This window comes from Loxodonta africana, chromosome 12, assembly GCF_030014295.1.
Source record: "Loxodonta africana isolate mLoxAfr1 chromosome 12, mLoxAfr1.hap2, whole genome shotgun sequence".
NCBI classification, from domain to species: Eukaryota; Metazoa; Chordata; class Mammalia; order Proboscidea; family Elephantidae; genus Loxodonta; species Loxodonta africana.
Window position 1 is genome coordinate 87,568,088 of NC_087353.1, and position 19,627 is coordinate 87,587,714.

General features: G+C 41.9%; 1 protein-coding gene across 1 annotated transcript; it reads left to right on the forward strand.

Moving 5' to 3' along the window:
• The first annotated feature begins 5,077 nt into the window (after nt 1-5,077).
• On the forward strand, nt 5,078-11,223 carry AZGP1 (alpha-2-glycoprotein 1, zinc-binding). Its single transcript, XM_064294803.1, has 4 exons — nt 5,078-5,202; nt 6,765-7,192; nt 9,118-9,393; nt 10,744-11,223. The coding sequence occupies exons 1-4, from the start codon at nt 5,078-5,080 to the stop codon at nt 11,067-11,069; spliced, it is 1,155 nt and encodes a 384-aa protein (XP_064150873.1). The 3' UTR covers nt 11,070-11,223.
• Nucleotides 11,224-19,627: the final 8,404 nt, after the last annotated feature.

Sequence of the window (19,627 nt, forward strand, 5' to 3'; positions counted from 1 at the left end):
AGAATGTTGGCCAACACTTCTTTTTGCAGACCCTTCTCCAGAAGAGTTTTCTCTGGGGAATCTTAACCCAAAAGGAAAAACCCTAAGGATAAAAAAAAAAAAAAAGGATAAAGACATTGAATTTTCCCCAAAGAAATGGCCAGCTCAACCTATAGTGATACTTACAGTCAACCAACTCCTGCATACTTTCAAAGTTTCAAACCAGACTCTTAAACATGAACAGACATCTCCAGATTAACAGACATCAGAGGAAAGCTTTTAACATGAAAGGTGTAGATCTAATCAAATGAATAGTAAAAAAAAAAAGAAACTTGAAAGAAACAGCTTATGCAGGAAGAATACAATTTAAAAAGAAGCTTAAAATTAATATACTTAGCGAGATTAGGTATTGCAGCCAGGAACCAAGAAAAGTTTGCTTTAAGGAAAAAAAAATGAATAGACAGTTCACCAAAGAAGATATTCAAATGGCCAACAAGCACATGAAAAGATGTTTAACATTGTTAGCCATTAAAACCACCCAGTGCCATCGAGTCGATTCCGACTCATAGCAACAGGACAGAGTAGAACTGCCCCATAAAACTGTTAGCCATTAAAAGAGAGAGATGCAAATCAAAACAACAATAGGATACCACTCACCCCCCATTAGAATGGCAATGATACAAAAAAAGAAAATGGAAAACAACAACAAAAAAACAGAAAACAGTTTGTGGAAAAATTGGAATCCTCATCCATTGCTGGTGGGAATGTAAAATGGTACAGCTACTTTGGAAAACAGTTTGGTGGTTCTTCAAACAGTTGACCATAGAACTACAATATGACCCAGCAATCCCAGTCCTAGAAATATACTCGAAAGAAATGAAGGTAGGAACGCAAACATAAACCTGTACACCAATGTTCATTGCAGCCCTTTTCACAATAGCCAAAAGGTGGAAACAACTGAAATATCCATCACCAGATTAATGAGTAAACAAAATGTGCTGTATACACACAGTGGAATACTACTAGCCGTAAAGAGAAATGGAGTTCTGATGCATGCCACAACATGGATGAACCTTGAAAACATATGCTAAGAGAAATAACTCAGTCTCAAAAGGACAAATACTGTAGGTCTCACTTATATGAAATAAGCAAATATATAGAAACCAAAAATTATTAATGGTTGGTTACCGTGGGGCAGGAAGGAGGGAGAAACAGGGAATTTTTGTTTGGGGGACATTGAGTTTACAGTAATGATGGTGGAATATTTTGAAAAAGGATAGCAATAGTGGTGGGACAACATGAAAAATGTAACCAATGTCACTGAATTGTAAATGTGGAAATTGTATTGATGAATGTTTTGGCATTTATATTTTCATCACAATAAAAAAATGAATATTTAGGGAATGCTATTAGAAATTAAGGATATGAATGCAGATTCTTAAAAGCTCAATGTGAAGGTTGGAAAATATAGTTGAGGGAACATCCCAGAAACTAGAGCAAAAAGAAAAAGAAATGAAAATAGGAGAGAACAAATCAGAAAATTAACCAGTCCAAGAGGTCCTGCAGCTATATAATAGACATTCCATAAAGAATGAATATACAGAAGTAGGAATAGACTCAGGCAAAGTATATCATTATGAAATTACAAAAGACTAGAGAAAACACAAAATTTAACAAGCTTCCAGAGTGGACAAAAAAACAAGTAACACACTAAGGAATCAAAGGTCAGAATGACTTCAGACATTTCAAGTGCACCAGTGAAAGCTGTAAGATAATGAAGCAATACCTTCAACTTTCTGCAGAAAAGTATCTCTAACCTAAAATTCTATACCTAGTCAAACTATCAATCAACCATGGGAGTAAAATAAAAATATTTTAAGATCTACAAGGATACAAAAAATTTACCTCAAGAAACTTCCTAATAATGTGCTTCATCAAAATAAAAAAGTAAAACAAGAGAGGGAGATATATATGGGGTGTAAGAAATTGGGGATACTATACAGAATAAATGGGCTTGGATAAGTCCCAGCGTTCCTTAGTGCTCTCTCTCTTTCTCTTTCTTTCTCACTTCACTATTTTTTCTCATGTGGAAATTCTGTCTTTGATAGATCTATCCAATTTAGTCAGGAGGGGAAAACCAAGTAACTCAAGAGGTAAAAACACAGCCAGTGGTATTTCAAAGCAACTTATGACACTTTGAACAAATAAAGAGTAACATATGACCAGATAAAAATTTGAGGCCAATGAGAAACCTAAAAATCAACATGGAACAAGGCAGAGTTAAGGCAGACTGGAATGTGAGATCCAGACCCACCTATGTCTGGAGAGATTGGGCAGGGGTGGAGGAGGGGAGGAAACCTCAGAGGACCCAAGCTGTGGGGAGGAGGAAAGCGGCACACACCCAGAGAAAAGTTCCTGTAGGGATTCATATTTCAGAGCAAGCGTGAAGGCCTAAGAAAGCTTGCCAAGAAGAGGTAGGAAGATTGTTCTTGACAGGTTGGGGTGAGACTGCCATGAGGGGAAGGTCATAAGGGCCTGACAAGGGAGGTGACCTTAGTATGGGGCAGGACTTTGGGTATCGACTGGGGCACACGGCTTCTGCCTTGCCTGAACCCCGGGAGAATAAATGGGTCCAAAGAACTAAATGTGGGTCCTTCCATGGTCATATCATGCTGGAGTCTACCCCATGAAGTACCAACAATAGATTCCCCTGCAGGCAGGGCCAACTTCAAGTGCAATTTAATGATACCCTTCCCTGAGAGAACTTCATTGCCTCAAATTATCTCCTCCTTTAACAATTCCTGGGTCATTTTAGAATAACATGTTTCACTGTACCTGGGAGATCCCTCTGCAAGCAGTCCATTTGCCCTCAAGCATGTATGACTAGATCTATGTTTCCATGTACTATTTTCCTCTGTATCTTATGTGTTTTATTTTAAACATTAAAAAATATCTTGGAAATAATTGTCAAAGAAATAGATGGCACAAAAAGGTTAAGAACTGCTGACTTAGAGGGATGGGGCATCAGAGAATACTGGCTCTAAGGGAAAAGACACAGCAGTAGAATGTTCCTCAGACACATTCATTAGACTGTGGCTCTCCAAAATATGACTCCAATCTCCCTTTTGAATTTATTATACCCACCTTCCTAACCCCTCAATGTTCTTCATGAACTCTGTTATGGATTGAATTGTGTCCCCCCAAAATACGTGTTGTAAATCCTAAACTCTGTACCTGTGCTTACAATCCCATTTGGGAATGGGCTTTCTTTGTTATGTTACTGTGGCAGTATTAGTGTCAGGTGTGTTTTAAATCAATCTCTTTTGAGATATAAAAGAGTGGATTAAGCAAGCAGCAAAAAAAAAAAAAAAAATAGAAGTGGGGGAAGATAGATGTCAAACCACATGAAGACTGCTGAGCAACAGAAGCTGAAAAGAGGCAAGGACCTTCCCCCCAAAGAGAGAAAGCCTTCTCCTGGACCTGGGACCCTGAATTCAGACTTCTAGCCTCCTGTGAGAAAATAAGTATCTGTTTGTTAAAGCCATCTGCTTATGATGTTTCTGAGACAGAGCCCCCAGAGTACTGTATTAAAAATCATGTATTCTCTACCTGGCTTCCCCCCAACCCACAGTGTTGTCCTGAAAAATGTTTCCTTTGCTGGGCTCCCCTCCTCCCCGGCTTTGCATGTGAATCCTGCTTTGCTTGGAGGTTATATGGAAACCCCATTGCAACTGCATAGTACGATTAAGAGTGTTGCCGACATAACTTGTATGAACTCCCTACTTGTAAACCCCTTTAAAAGCAACTTGCCTGCCTGCCCCTGGTGAGCAGTCTTGGCGGCTGCAGCTCCGACTGACTCCTTTCCTTGTGGTATAACCGAACATAGGTTCTCGTCCTCTCCTATTAAAAAAAAACAAAAAAACAAATCCAGTGCCGTCGAGTCAATTCCAACTCATAGAGACCCTATAGGACAGAGTAGAATTGCCCCATAGAGTTTCCAAAGAGCGCCTGGCAGATACGAACTGCCGACCCTTTGGTTAGCAGCTGTAGCACTTAACCTGTCCTATTAGCCGATCGAAATAAGACGGACATCACACCACCAGTTGCAAGGGGAAACAGAAAGTGGCAATTTATTGTTTGCACAAAGAGCAACGTGGGACCTAGCAGCTGAAAGACCATGGGCTCCCTGTCTGAGGGGGCCGGGAAGCTTTTTATTTCCAGTGGCGTCTGGGGATTGGGTTTGGTGCTGGGAACTCTCCGCCCTTAGCCCTCCCATTTCCACATTTGGAGGTCTGGATGCTCAATCGCATTACAAAGGAAGGGACCTTTTGCTTTGCAAATGGGCTCAGGCACTGTGGTGTGCTGGAAAATATCTTCCACTCTGATGATGCTCAGGTCCATGGACAGACTGAGGACATGGCTTTTCAGGTGCAAGGGTGAATTTGTCTGTTTCCACTTCCATAATGGAAAAGCAGAGATTCCTCAGGCATACATACAGAGGGAAGGAGGGGCAGATGTGAATGTCCTACAGAGACAGCTCTTGTGGGGTTGGTGTAGGATAGGGAAGGATGCACCCTATCTGGCTTCTTCTCAGTCCCAGACTCCCAACACGTAAGAACTTTTCCAGAGGGGAGGAGTAAAGTATGGTCTGGCAACACCCAAGTCCCCCCAAAAAGCATGGTCTATGTTGACCCAGAGTTAGGAATATCAGACTGGAAGGTACAGCCTGTGAAAAGTTGGGTGGGTGACATACATCCCATGCCATCTGCCACTCACCACACACACCTCCATCCCACTGGCTTTCTTTCACCTAGGGGATACACAAAGCCCCCAGTCCTGGAATCAGTTGTTTCAGCTCTCAATTTTCAGACTCTGTAGACTCACGGATTACAACCTCTGCCCAGCAAAACTTGTTTGTCCTTATTTCTTACTGTCAGGGAAGGGCCCATCCTGGCACTCTCATTGGCTTATGGGTTCACCTCCTCCTACCCTTGGCTTTGGGCCCAGCCATTCCCATAACTACACCTGGCTCTATCTCCAAGTAGGCTTCTCTGAGCTCCAGGATTCAGGGAAGCCCAGTACCTTCCAACCAGGCATGATGGGAACACTGGTGCCTGTCCTGCTGTCTCTGCTGCTCCTTCTGGGTCCTGCAGATCCCCGGGAGACCCAAACCCGTAAGTGGGGAAAGCAAGGGATGGGTACTAGAGAAGAATGGGAGGAAAGGTAAGGACAGGATAAACAGGTTGGGAGGCAGGCCTGTGATGAAGCTTGGATTCCCATAATACTGTAGTAATGAGTTCCAAGGCTGTTATTAGCCCAGTTCACACGTTTCTAGTAGCATTTAGAGAGCCTCTGGACTCAAGATCTTAAATAATCTGTAATCTAAAACCCTTAGTTTACAAATTTAAAAAAAAAAAAAACAAAACTAAGACCTAGGGAGGGTAAAGGACTACATAACCAGGACAGAGCAGGAATCATACAAGTAGAGTTTCTTCTACTTTTTACTATTTTTCCCTCCGTCCTTCCAATGGCTAGATGTACCTGTCTGATTCTGAGGAAAAGACGGAGAGACCCGAAGGGACAAATGTGAAGGCAGGTTAACTGGAGGTATGGTGCTAGAAGGAAACCATTCCTTTGCCTCACAAATACTACGGTGGACCTAGAAGCTGTGTGACTAGGAGAAAAGGTGGCTGGAGCCTGGGAACACCCAGAATCAATTCTAGGACAGGGGAATGAGGCCATTTATGACATATAACTTTTCAAAATGAAGAAATGTAAGCTGACACCCTTCAGCCAAAGATTAGACAGGCCCATAAAACAAAACGAGACTAAATGGGCACACCAGTCCAGGGGCAAGGACAAGAAGGCAGGAAGGGACAGGAAAAATGGTAATGGGGAACCCAAGGTTGAGAGGGGGAGAGTGTTGACATGTCATGGGAGTGGCAACCAATGTCACAAAAAAAAGTGTATTAATTGATTAATGAGAAACTAATTTGCTCTGTAAAATACAATTTTAAAAAAAGAAATGTAAGCTGATTTCTAAACTCTGTTCAAGTTTAGTTTGTTATATTTACAAACGGTCAGAATACTCATTTTATATTAAAACTAATTGGCAAGAATAATTTCAGTACTTGAACTCCATATGACCTCCAGCTTTATTAACTAACACCCATGTGAATCATATCATGAATTAATTATGGATTAGAGGAAATGCCTGCCCCTCCCCCCCACCCATCCTCTGCTTTATGCCAAAATGCAAGGTATGGCCCTGGGAATTTGAGACCCATCTTTGTCTTACCTTGTGCTGATCCCATCTGGGTCATTTCCTGAATTTTCTGTAAAATTCTCCTTCCTACACTTTCTAACTATCTGTATTTGTCAAGTTAGACTGGGTTATGCTCCAATAATAAAGTTATTAGTGGTTTAACCCAACAAAGTTTATTTCTTGCTCATGTAAAATCCATTGAAAATCGGGAAACTCTCCTCTCCCTCTCTAGAGTGACCCAGAGATCCAGGCTGATCCAGTCCCATCTTGGGACTCTTCCATTTTATACTGTGGGCTCCACAGTTATTGCCTTAAGGGGAGAGAGACAGAGGTGGTCAGCCAGCTAGTAATGGCCTCAGACCAGAAGAAAAGTATCACTTCTACTCACATTCCCCTTTGTCAGAACTCAGTCACATGGTCCCAACATACCTAAAAGGAGACTGAGAAATATTATCTTCTTACGTATCAAGAAGGGGAGATGAAGTAGTGCAGACATAGAATTATCTCTGAAATATCCTAGAATAAAAGTAGAGCCTTTTATTCAAGACAGCCTTCAATGGTATGAGTCTAACAGCAGGGAAGAGAGAGCTAGGGAGGAAAGTCTTCCTTCCTGGCTCTCTGCTGTCCCACAGAGGATTCCCCTGGGTAGAAAAATTCCATACCTCAAAGTTTTCTTCTCTTTTGTAGGGCCTTACTCTCTGATCTTTCTCTACACTGGGTTGTCCAAGCCCAGTGAAGGCTTCCCCAGGTTTCAGGCCACTGCCTACCTCAATGACCAGGCCTTCTTCCACTACAATAGTGAAGGCAGAAAGGCTGAGCCCCTGAAACCCTGGAGCCAGTTGGAAGGAATAGAGGACTGGGAGAAGGAAAGCCAACTTCAGAAGGCCAGGGAGGAAATCTTCATGGTGACCCTGAAAGACATCATGGACTATTACAAGGACGGAGAAGGTCAGTGGATAAGGACTGCTGGAGTGGAGGGTCTTAGCTCAAGAGGCAACTTCACAATTATGAATGGAAAGGAATCAGCAGGATGGAAATAACCCTTATCCCAAAGGAGGAACAGGAGACACAAGTAGAAATTCACAGACATTTCTACATTCCCCCACCCCACAATACAACTACTTTCCTCTTATTCTGTCTCAACTCACACAGGAAGTGATGTCAGACTCAGTTATTATCCAGGCACATCTTGACTCCTCAGTCCCCAACCCCAGTCTGCATCTGAAGTTGATCCCGATTTAGAAGGTATAAGACTCACCTGTGTCCAGGGGTGTTCGGTGGAAAGTGGCAGCCTTGGAGATCACACCACGGCTCCAACAGTTACTAGCTGTTTGACAGTGAGCCAAACTTGATTATCTGGGCTGTATTTGCAAAAATCAAAGCATTGAGACGTGCCTCCCAGAATTGTGATGATAATTAAATTTAATACAAGTTATCTATGTAAATTCCATGAAGGCTGGAAGAATCTGTCTTGATTTGCCTTCACCTCCATCAACCAGGACTGTGGGCATCAAATAATACTTGCTCAATAGAAATTTGCTGAATGAATAGAAAGAAAGCACCTAGCACAAATCATGGACCATACTAAGCATTCAGTAAGTGTCGAATTAAAACCACAGGCTGGTAGAGTTACATAGAATGGTAAAGATCCTCCTGTCCACAAAGTGCAGATACAGGGGAGGTAATCAGTACTGTGGGAGGATGGTGACAGAGCCAAGTATAGAGACTAGTTCTCATGTCTCCCAGCCCACACTCTTTCTCTGGAGCCACACTGCCTATCCCAACTGCCCACCCCCAAGTCAGCCAACCTCAAGCCTGGTGATGTCCAACGATTATAGAGTAGGTGTTAAAAGGTGGGCCTCTAAGTACAGAAATGCCCAAGAAGCTACATGGAATTTGAATCCAAATGATATAACATTTCCAAAAGGAGGCAAGAGTTACACAGAAATCAGAAGGATGTGGAATGGGGGCTCCTGGTAAGGAAAGTGGCCTGTGCTGTGTGTCAGAAGTAGAAGAGGGTAAGGCATGGGTATCAGGAAGGACACCGGGAGAAATTTTGATTGGCTGGAATAGGAATATTGATGTGAGTAATTATGAGCAAAGAGGATAAAGAAATGAAGACAATAGATAACATTTACTGAGCACTTACTATATGCCTGGCACATATATTAACACATTTAATGCTCATAATAATCTTCTAGAATAGGTACTATTGTCATTTCCATTTTAGAGATGAGGAAACTGAAGCACAGAGAAGTTAATAGATCAAGTTCATGTAAAATGGGGGGAGGGAGATCTGGGATTTGAGCCCAGATAACTTGAGTTCACAGCCTATGTCAATACCACTAATGGGTATTGTGTAACACCTACTTTTACAATCAAAATGGAGAGATTGTATTCCACTTCCATAAGAGATTTGGGATAGAGATAAGAAATACCAGCAAAAAAAGGGAAAAGTAATCACATTATGTTTCCTCAAGAGATTCCTACTATCTACGTAAAGCCAAAAATAATTTCCAGTTTACTCAGAAATGCCCTTCGGTATGATTATGTCAGGTTTCTAAGAGCTCACAGTATATTCAGAAAAATAAAGAAGCAGAAGGGCTAGAAATCTATCTATAGTCCATAGCTCTCTTAAGGTTCCCAACTGGGAAGAATGTATCTCATCTCAGACTCACCTAAAATTCCAAAACATACAGTTTCCCTCTCCCTCTCAACTGTATGTTTGGCTAATAACCTATATGCCTAGATAAAGGGATTGTATGCTTAGATTTCAGAAACCTTTCCTCCTACTGGGTTGCCAACTGTGTAGGAATAAGCATAAAATGGAATTGATGACCGATTTTCTGTGGGGTTTTGGGGGGAGGATTCAGGGTCTCACACCTTTCAGGGAATGTTTGGCTGTGAGCTCTGGAATAACAAAAGCAGTGGAGCATTCTGGAAGTATGCCTATGATGGACAAGACTTCATCGAGTTCAACAAAGAAATTCCAGCCTGGGTCCCCTTGGACCCAGCAGCTCAGAACACCAAGCAGAAGTGGGAGGCAGAAAAAGTCTATGTGAAGCGGGCCAAGGCCTACCTGGAGGAGGAGTGTCCTGGAATGCTGCAGAGGTACCTGGAACACAGCAAGGCTCTCTTGGACCAACAAGGTACTCACTGCTTCCTATATCCTGCTCCCCAGTACTGAGTTGAGAAAGACCAAGGTGACCTCTGGCTGTGAGCCCAGGAGAACATCTCATACTGTTTCCCATCATCACTGAAAATCCCTTAGGCCCTTCAGCTTTCACATCCTAGGACCCTTTCTTTCCCTGGGAGGACAAGATATGGGGTCCAAAAAGAACATCTGTCAAATTTCAGGCAGGATAGGCCAGGAAAGGCACTGATTCAATAGTATGACTTCACTTATACCCAGTTTAAAGATGAAGAAACTGGGAATCAGAGGGCTTAGATTAGCACTGTCCTTAAGATGCAGAGCTGGGACTTAAATTCCATATTCCAGATTTCAAATCTGTATTCATTCCCTAGTGCTGCCATAACAAATTACCATAAACTGGGTGGCTTAAACAATAGGAATTTATTCTCTCACAGTTCTGGAGACTAGAAGTCCAAAATCAAGGTGTTGACAGAGCTATTCTCATTCTCATGGCTCTAAGGAATATCCTTCTTTGTCTTTTCCTAGCTTCTGGTGGTTCCTGGTAATCCTTGTCCTTCCTTGGCTTGTAGACACATCACTCCAATCTCCGCCTCCATCTTTACATGACGTCTTCCCTTTGTATCTATATCTTGTGTGTCCTCTCCTTTTCTTATAAGGACATTAGTCATATTGCATTAAGCCCCACCCTAATCCAGTATGACCTGATCTTAGCTTGATTACATACTTCTGCAAAGACCCAATTTCCAAATAAGGTCACATTCTGAGGTTCTGGATGGACATGAATTTAGGGAGGGGGCACTATTCAACCCAGTATAACATCCCATAGTCATTTCCCTCTACTATTATGTCTGCCTGGCTTGGTTTCGAAGAAAGAAGGCAGGTGCGTCTGTCCTGGAAGGATGAAAACAAGCAAATGTGAGCAAGATTGATTGCCATAAATCAACACTCTGAATTAGGACGTAATGAGACAGAGGCTGTGGATGGAGCAGGGAATGGTTTGATGCACAGGGCCACAGAGGGAACTAAGGGTCTCGGCTGAGATTGGAGAAAGGAGGGGGCTGCAAAACCTACTCAGAGATTTGGAGAAAAACAGTAAGGTTTCTGTGGTATTCACAACTCAATGCCATCAGAAGTCACAACATAGTGGGTGAGGAGGGCTAGCAAGAAAGTAGCCATGGACATTCCATGAGCCCTATTCTTCATAATGTTTTCTTAGAGGAGGCAAATACAAAGCTTAGAGCTAACCCCAAGCTAATCACTGACAACTAGGGATTTAGGGTGGGAAGAGACAGGCAGGGAGAAGTCTGCTTCGAGGTCTCACTATCCATGCTCTATCCCTCCACAGATCCTCCCTCTGTGTCAGTCACCAGCCACATGGCTCCGGGAAGAAGTAGAACACTCAAGTGCCTGGCCTATGACTTCTACCCACAAGGAATTGGTCTGTACTGGACTCGGGCCGGTGAAGCGCAGGGATCTGAGTCAGGGGGAGATGTTCTTCCCAGTGGAAATGGCACATACCAGTCCTGGGTGGTGGTGGGTGTCCCTCCTCAAGACAGAGCAACCTACGCCTGCCACGTGGAGCACAGCAGCCTGGCTCAGCCCCTCACTGTGCTGTGGAGTGACATACCGGAAACCAAGGATAAAGGTGACTTGGGGAGTCAACCCCAATAGCCACCCTTTCTGCCTGACATGAGAAAGGTAAAGTTCAGAAATCAGTCTCAACATCATCAATGAAGTCCAGGGAAGCAGTTCAAGGGGACAGACAGTGAATTTAGAGATGCAAGACTTGAAGGCTGAGCACTGATCTGCCTCTAGCTGCCAGATCGCCTCACCTCACAAAACCTCTGTTGTCTAATATGTAAAATCAAATAAATAATTGCCTCACCTAATTTACACAACATAGAAAGGTATTTGTAAACAGTGTAATGTTGTAAAAATGTGAGTAGATTTTATCATTTGTTCTGCCCCCAAAACATTTGATCCACTTGAAATTCTCAGGAGAATGAGCCCTTTGGACAAAGGGAATGACGAAGTGCCAGAAAAGCCCCTCCAGGAATTACAGTCAAGACACATTTATTATAGTAGCAGGGTCAAATATTTATACCCTATGATTCAGATGTGCAAAAGAAAAGTACTTCTCTTCATTTCATATCACCAAATTCATGTTTCTCTTAGGCTCCCATTAGCAATAAAAACTGAAAACACGAGAGCTTGCCTAGTCAATATATCTCCACACTCGCTTCCACCTTAAATACTCCCTGACATATAATTTCTCAAAATTTCAGTTTTCTCCTTTGACAAGGTTTTTTCTCTCACCCTTGTCCTTCCCAAAATGATGTCTGGGTGTAGAGGTATCTGCTGAAAAGTGACTCAAGCCACCTGGTCCTTTGGGCATTGTTCAGGTGTCCACTGCTCATATCCACAGATGTGGCCACGGCCCCTTTGGTCATGAAGTCCAAGAACACTGCAACTTCTTCAATACAGACCCAAGCCTCTTCTGTGCCTCAGTTCCTCTCAGCATTCCCTCTCTCCCAGTGAGGCATCACCCTCCACCTCAGCTACTCAACCTTTCCCCACACCCCATTGGCCTTGAAAGCTTAATGATCAGGACATACTTCCAGGGAAGCAGGAATAAACCCTAAAATTCTTGGATTCCCTCCAAATCCAATGAGTGTGTTTTTTGTTTTGTTTTGTTTTGTTTTAACTGTGTCATTCACCACCATGCACAGGTTTAAATCTCAAAGGACAGACCAGAACTCTCACATCTTTTCATTCCACTCACCAGAAGTATTACCCGCCTATGAGTGTTTTTTTCTTCTTATACGACAAGAATTTTCTTTACATCCTGTCCTCATTCCCCTACTTCTGGATTACTGTAAAGTCAATCCTCCAAGCTGAATTCCTTAAGGAAATCACTCAGAGCCTTCAGAGTTCTGAGATCACAGTATTATCTTCCTTGAAAGCCTAAGTTTGAAAGCTACACTTTTATATATACTTTAACTCCAGTTTGAAAAGCAAAGCTGAGAAATAACCTCTCTAGTCTACCAGAAATTCACATTCCCTTCCTCTAAGGCAAATTCCTATCTGAAGAGTGGGAGGGCTATAGGGAAGAAAAAAACAAGTAGTCAAAAGGGAAACATACAGCAATGGATATTTCAAAACATAACCCTATGACACTTTGAACAAATAAAAGGTAACGCATGACAGGATAAAAATTTCGGATCAATAAGAAACCTAAAAGTCAACGTGAACAGGGCAGAGCTAAGGCAGACTGGAATGTGGGAGACTGGGTAAGGGTGGAGGAGGGGGAAGAAACCTCAGGGGACCCAAGTGCTGGCCAGGTATTGAGGAAGAGGGGTGCAGCAGAGAATCATTCACCCCCAGAGAAAACTTCTGAAGGGATTCATATTTCAGAGCAAGTGTGAAGGCCTAAGGAAACTTGCCAAGAAGTGGAAGGAAGATTGTTCCTGACAGGTTGGAGTAAGACTGCCATGAGGGGAGGGTCACAAGGGCCTGACAACGGAGGTGACCCGAGAATGTGGCTGGGCTTTGGGCATCAACTGGGACACACTGTTTCTGCCCTGCCTCAAACTACGGAGGATAAACTGGTCCAAAGAACCAAATGTAGGTCCTTCCACGGTCATCTCCTGCCTGCACTGCTGAAGTCTACCCCATGAAATACCAACAACAGATCCCCCTACAGGCAAGGCCAACTTCAAGTGCAATTTAATGATATCCCTCCATCGGAGAACCTCATTGCCACAAATTATTCCCCTCCTCAGTCCCTTAGTACCACCTGTCTCCCCATAGAGGGTTCCTGTGTGAATAGTTCACTAGCTAGACTAGAGGGATGAAGAGCAGGAGACATTAACCAGGTACAGCATTTAAATACCTTCCTTGACTCAAGGCCCACTTCAATTTGGCTAAGGTCTGCTTTTTTCAACCTTATTCCCCACTGGAACTCTCTAGTACAGCCATATAGACCTTATTATTCCCCAGGCATATTTAGTGTCTTCTCTCTTTTGCCACTGCTCATTTATTGATTCATTCATTTAAGAATTATATATTGAGCAACTTATTTTGTGCTGAGTACTCTAATAAGCACTGGAGACCCAACAGAACAAGTATAGCTCCTTCCTGCATGGAGCTTACCCCAATTCTGCTTATTGAAACAATGACTGGTGTTCAAGGTCCAGCTCAAATCTTACCCTCTCCCATGACGTCTTCCCTGATCACCAACTCCAACTGTACTCTTTCCATTCTGAGATTGCTTTCAGATGGAAATATCGGGGACAGTTTCAAGGAAGAAGTGGCATTTTGAGTGAAAGGATGCTGGATTTCACACATGAACAATCCCAGCCCACCCCATTGTTTATTCTTTTTTTGTTTCTTTCCATATGAAAAGAATGGAAACGAAAAGTGAAAGAATAAAATAGAAAAAGGATGTGAGAGAAAGGGTAGAGAAGGCAATGGAGTCAAATTTGCTAATACCTGAATCCCAATTCAGAATTTCTCCATTACTCACCTTCAGAATTGTGGTTCATCCATCCATTCATTCATTTATTCATTCAACAAATGTTTATTGAACATCTCTCAGTTATAAAGTACTGACACAGGTGTTTATACAATAGAGAAATGACCCAGAAATAGATTATTCCACAGTGATAAAGTTCTAAAGATGGTTTGGGGTCAAACTGGGGAGCATTTTGAATGACATTCTAGGGAATTTGATCTTTATTCTGAGCATAACCACTGAACACTTTTTGATGTTCTTGCTGTTATGAGCCTTCAAGTTGATTCTGACTCATGGTGACTGTCTAAGACAGAGTAGAAGTGCTCCTTTGGATTTTCTAGGCTGTAATCTTTATGGGGAAACCCTGGTGGCATAGTGGTTAAGAGCTATGGCTGCTAATCAAAAGGCCAGTAGTTCAAATCCACCAGGTGCTCTTTGGAAACCCTGTGGGGTAGTTCTACTCTGTTCTGTAGGGTCACTATGAGTTGGAATCGACTCGATGGCAACAGGTTTTGTTTTGGAATCTTCATGGGAGCAGATTGCCAGGTCTTTTCTGCCGACATTTTGGTTAGCAGTTGAGCACTTAACCATTTGGAAATATTAACCAAGTGTTAATGAGTACAGTGGATTAGTGGGTGGGGCACAGACTAGCTGCAGAAAGACCATTACCTCCAAGTAGAGACAACAGTGAGGACATTACTGAGGTATAGATACTGAAGCTATTATTTCCAATCTCTTTGCTACTGTGATACCCCATCTTTGTTAGTCTAGCTTCATAACACTGCAAATTTATACCCCTCTTTCTAAAGTGATGTGGTTCATTTTCATTTCTAAGTGAAGATATTTTAAATTAATTTCTTTTGCAAATTTAACAATAATCGAGATAATTTGTGTTATTCTGAACATATAATTAGTTATAAAACAAGAGCTCAGAATCACTGGCCTCTGGCCAGAGAGAGAAAAGGGTGATGGGACCAGGACTTCCACCTGGACATAAAGCTGTCCCCTCTAGTGGTTTGCCATTATAAAATCATTTACAAGGCCCACCAATCCAATAGCATGTCCCCATAAATAATATATCTTTTATTGATAAGATTACACATACACAAGCGCACAAGAATATGTTCTAGGAAAAGCACTAGATCAGAGTAAATCTAGTATTTGTCTACATGAATCTCATAGTAGAGAAAATTTTTTAACCCAAACGCAAAAGAAAGGACACTAATACTTCATTGAAAAAACAGGCTCATCAGATTAAAATCCCCCATCTTCCCACCACCAAAACCATAATCACGTTGGCATACATACCCACCTTCTCTTCCCTCTACTTGTTTCACAAGAAGAAATGGCTTTCCTCTTTTTGAAGAACAATCCATCAACTTCTGGTCTGGACCTAACCTTGTTTCTCTCATTCAAGGATCCCATTCTTCTAGGTATCCTTTTTCTCTCCTGTATCTCCAGAATATGTTGTTGTTATTAGTTGCTATTAAGTCAGTTCCAGCTAATGGCGACCCCCTGTGTGTGGAGTAGAGCTGCTTCATTAGGTTTTCAAGGCTGTGACCTTTTGTAAACAGATCACCAGGCCTATCTTCCGAGGTGCCTCTGGTTGGGTTCAAACTGCAACCTTTTAGCTAGCAATCCAGCACTTAACGACTTGCGCCACCCAGAGGCTTTCTCGGATCTTAAAACCAAACAAAACGAAATAAAACCAAACGTCCCATGACATCACCTTCTCCTCCAGCTATCACTCCATGTCTTTCTTTGCTTCACAGAAAACTCATCAAAAGAGTTGTCCGCATTCACTGTCTCTACTTAATCACCTCCTACTTTTTTTTTTTAATAATTTTTTGTGTGTTTTTGATGAAAGTTTACATAGCAAATTAGGTTCCCGTTTGACAATTTCTGTACAAATTATTCAATGACACTAGTTACACTTATCACAATGTGTCAACATTCTCTTTAATTGCCTTCGGGTTGTTCCATTTCCAGTGCTCTAATTTCCCTGCCCCCTTATCTTCTAATCTTTGCTTTAGAGTAATTGTTGGCGTTTTGGTCTCATACAGATGAATTTTTGATGGAGCACCATACTCATAGGTAATATCTTTTATTTTGTGTTCCAATCTGTTATTTCACTAAGAGGTAACCTCAGAATAGTTTCAGTTCAAGGTTTAAAGAGTTTCTCAGGGCATTAGTTTCAGGGAGTCCTCTAGTCTCAACTGGTCCAATAAGTCTGGACTTTTTTTGAAATCTGAGTTTTGTTCCTCATTTCTGTCCCATTTTATCAGGGCCCATCTATTGTGGTCCTGATCAGAATGGTAGCTGGGCACCATTCTTCTGGTCTCAGGGTAAGGATGAGGTAGGGATAAGGCCATGGCTCATATAGACTATTAGCCCCGTAGGCCTCCCACTCACTCTTTAACCCCCCCAATTAAGCTTCCATTCCCATTGAAACTTCTTTTTTCAAGGTCATCAATGAACTCAATATTACCAAAGCCAATGAACCTGCTCCCATCCTCATCTTGCTCAGCTTCCCAGTAGCATCTAACACAATGGACTCGTTCTTTCTTCCTCTTTCACACATTCACCAAATGTTTATTGAACACCTACTATGTTCCTTGTTATTGTTCTAGGCACTGGTGATATTACAATGACTGAGACTGAAAAAATCCCTGATTTCATGGAACTTTTGTTCCATAGGATGGGTACAGGCTATCAAAATGTAAACAAACAGATAAAGTGCTATGGAAAAATAAAATGGAATGACTAGTCAAAGAATGAGGGAAAGGAGGTGAGAAAGGCCTTTTAAGGAGAAAACATTTGAGTTCAAATCTAAATGGTGAACAAGAAGTAGCCTTGGGAAGATCTGGGAGAAGAGTATTTTGAGAAGAGAGCACGGCAAATACAAAGGCCAGTGGGGCCGGAACATCATAAACAAGAGAAGAGTGCTAAGAGATGTTTTGCCTCGAGAAGTGTTGTAATGCCTGCCTAACCCTGGCACTGGCCCAGGGTTGTCCCAAACCTGCTGGTTGAGAGCTGAACCAGCAAGCACAGGGCGCCAGACTCAGCCAAGAAAAGCTGCAGAGAGAGATGGAGAATAAACACAACCACGCCACAACTGACCTGAACTGACATCCATGTGCTGAAACAGACAGAGGGAGACAGACATGCTCACACCTGATCCACAGTATGCCTGCCCAGTGACACAAATGGACATAAGTAATTTGGGAAGAGTGAGTAGTTCCTCCTCTATCATACTAAGTGGGCTGCTCATAGGGGTGAGGCAGAGCAGTTCACCTTATGTCAGTTCCTATTCTTTAGTGCTTGCTTTCTATAAGTAATTTGTTCTCAATGTTTACTGTTTACCTTCTATGAATAATAATAATGTCTTTCAATTGCCAACACTGTGTAAATATCTTGTGTGTACAACCCAATCGGATTGGATAGCAGAATCCTCACCCTAACAGTTCTCATAATTGTTTGGGCTTTAGAGTACAACCTGTGTGTGTATACACATGTATGTGTATACACACACAGTTCACTTATGTACAAAAAAGACAAACAAAGTGAAAAGGAAGCTCACATGCTAAGAAAATATATTGTGCAATGCAGAAAATCAACAAAAGATATAATATACAAATATGTTTTAAAACTCTTACAAATCAATGAGAAAAAGCAAACGGAAAAATAGGCAAATGTTATGAGCAGGCAATTCACAGAAGAGGAAATAGGAATGGACAACAGGTGCTCATCTTCAGAAAAACGCAAATTAAAAACAATGAGATATATCAAAACCACAATGAAATATTTATGCACCTATCCTCAGAGCCCCAAAATTTATAAAGCAAACGCTGAAAGAATTGAAAGGAGAAACAGACAGGTCTACAATAATAGTAGGAGACTTTAATACAACACTTTCAATAATGGATAAAACAACTAGAAAGAAGATCAATAAATAGAACACAATACTGTTAACCAACTAGACCTAACAGACATATATAAGTTCTCCACCCAACCACAGCACAATATACATTCTTCCTCAGTGCACATGGAGCATTATCCAGGATAGACCATCTCTTAGGACAAAAAGCAAGTCTATAAATTTTAAAAGATTCAAATCATACAAAGTATTTTTTCCTATCAGAATAAAATGAAAGTACTATTTTTAAAAATGTTTTGACAAGGTTAATTTTATACAGTTTATTTGGTTTTGAAAAGTTCCACGGAAGGAAATTCATTTCCTAGCAAAAAAGAGGAGGTACTTCCCTGAACAAAAGCAAGCTGAAAGTTTTAATAAGAAATAAAAAGGAGAGAGAAGATAAACTTTTTTAAATGTATTTCGAGGTCACATAAAAACAGGAAATACAAAATGCCTAAACTTTCAAGCTTATCTATTGTAAAGGGTCTATTTAATGTCTGAACTTCTAAGTGAATGAGCAAATGTTCAAGCAGAAATGTGGATACCAATGAGATCAAAAAGAAATAGGAATTTCAAACAAGGGATGGAGGGGGGAGTGGAAACATCCAAGCCTCTTTAATTCTTTAATTATTTTAAAGAGTCTCCACTGGGATGGCAACCCTGTTTCCTTGGCTTTGAGTGGCCCTATTCTCTTGGTTCACTCAAGTGGCAGTGCCAGCCCCTCAGCCCTAGGTGGCTCCATTCTCCTGACCCACTGACATGGCAGCCCTCCTCCCTCAGCTTTGGGCATAAGCCCCATTCTCCTGGCCCTTGGTCATAGTAGCCCCATCCCCTCAACTATGGGCATAGGCTCCATTCTTCTGGTCTTGGGCATGGCCCCCTCAACTTCAGGTAGCAACCCCATTCCTTGGTCCACCTGATTAGTAACCTCACCTTCTGGAACAAGGGTGGTGGGTTTGGCCCCACCCTTTGAAATCTAGGCAGCTCTGCTTTCTGTGCTTCTTCTAACATTTCTGCTTATCTCTGAACTGCTCCTGGAATGGTCCTTTTCTCAAAGGACAAAAGATGTTCACAGACAAGTACTCCACTGGCCTGTTTCCTGCCTGTAGAATTTCAAGAGGCAGACAGCTTTCCTTCATTTCATCCTGGTTCTGTCCCCTTCAGTCTATACTGACAGGTTTTTTGCTGTGGTAGTTGATTAGATCCATCAGTCACAGGCTTTATTTATTTTTACTTCTTTAATTTTATCTTGCTGTAGGTGAGTTTACAGAACAAATTAGTTTATCATTCAAAAACTTATACACAATTGTTTTATGATGTTGGTTGCAATCCCTGTAGTGTGTCAGTACTCTCTCCCATTCCACCCTGGGCTCCCTGTGTCCATTCATCCAATTTTCCTGTCCGTTCCTGCCTTCTCATCTTTGCTTTTGACCAGATGTTGCCCATTTGGTCTCGTATACTTGATTGAACTAAGAAGCACATTCCTAACCTGTGTTATTGTTTGTTTTGTATGCCTGTTTAATCTTTGGATGAAAGGTGGACTTTAGGAGTGGCTTCAGTTCTGAGTTAGCAGTGTATCTGAGGGCCATGGTCTTGGGAGTTCCTCCAATCTCTGTCAGACCAATAAGTCTGGTCTTTTTTAGTGAATTTGAATTTTGTTCTGCATTTTTCTCTCACTTTGTCCAGGACCCTCTATTGTGAACCCTGTTAGAGTATTTGCTGGTGGTAGCTGGGCACCATCTAGTTCTTCTGGGCTTAGGGTGGTGGAGGCTGTGGTTCATGTGGCCCATTAGTCCTTTG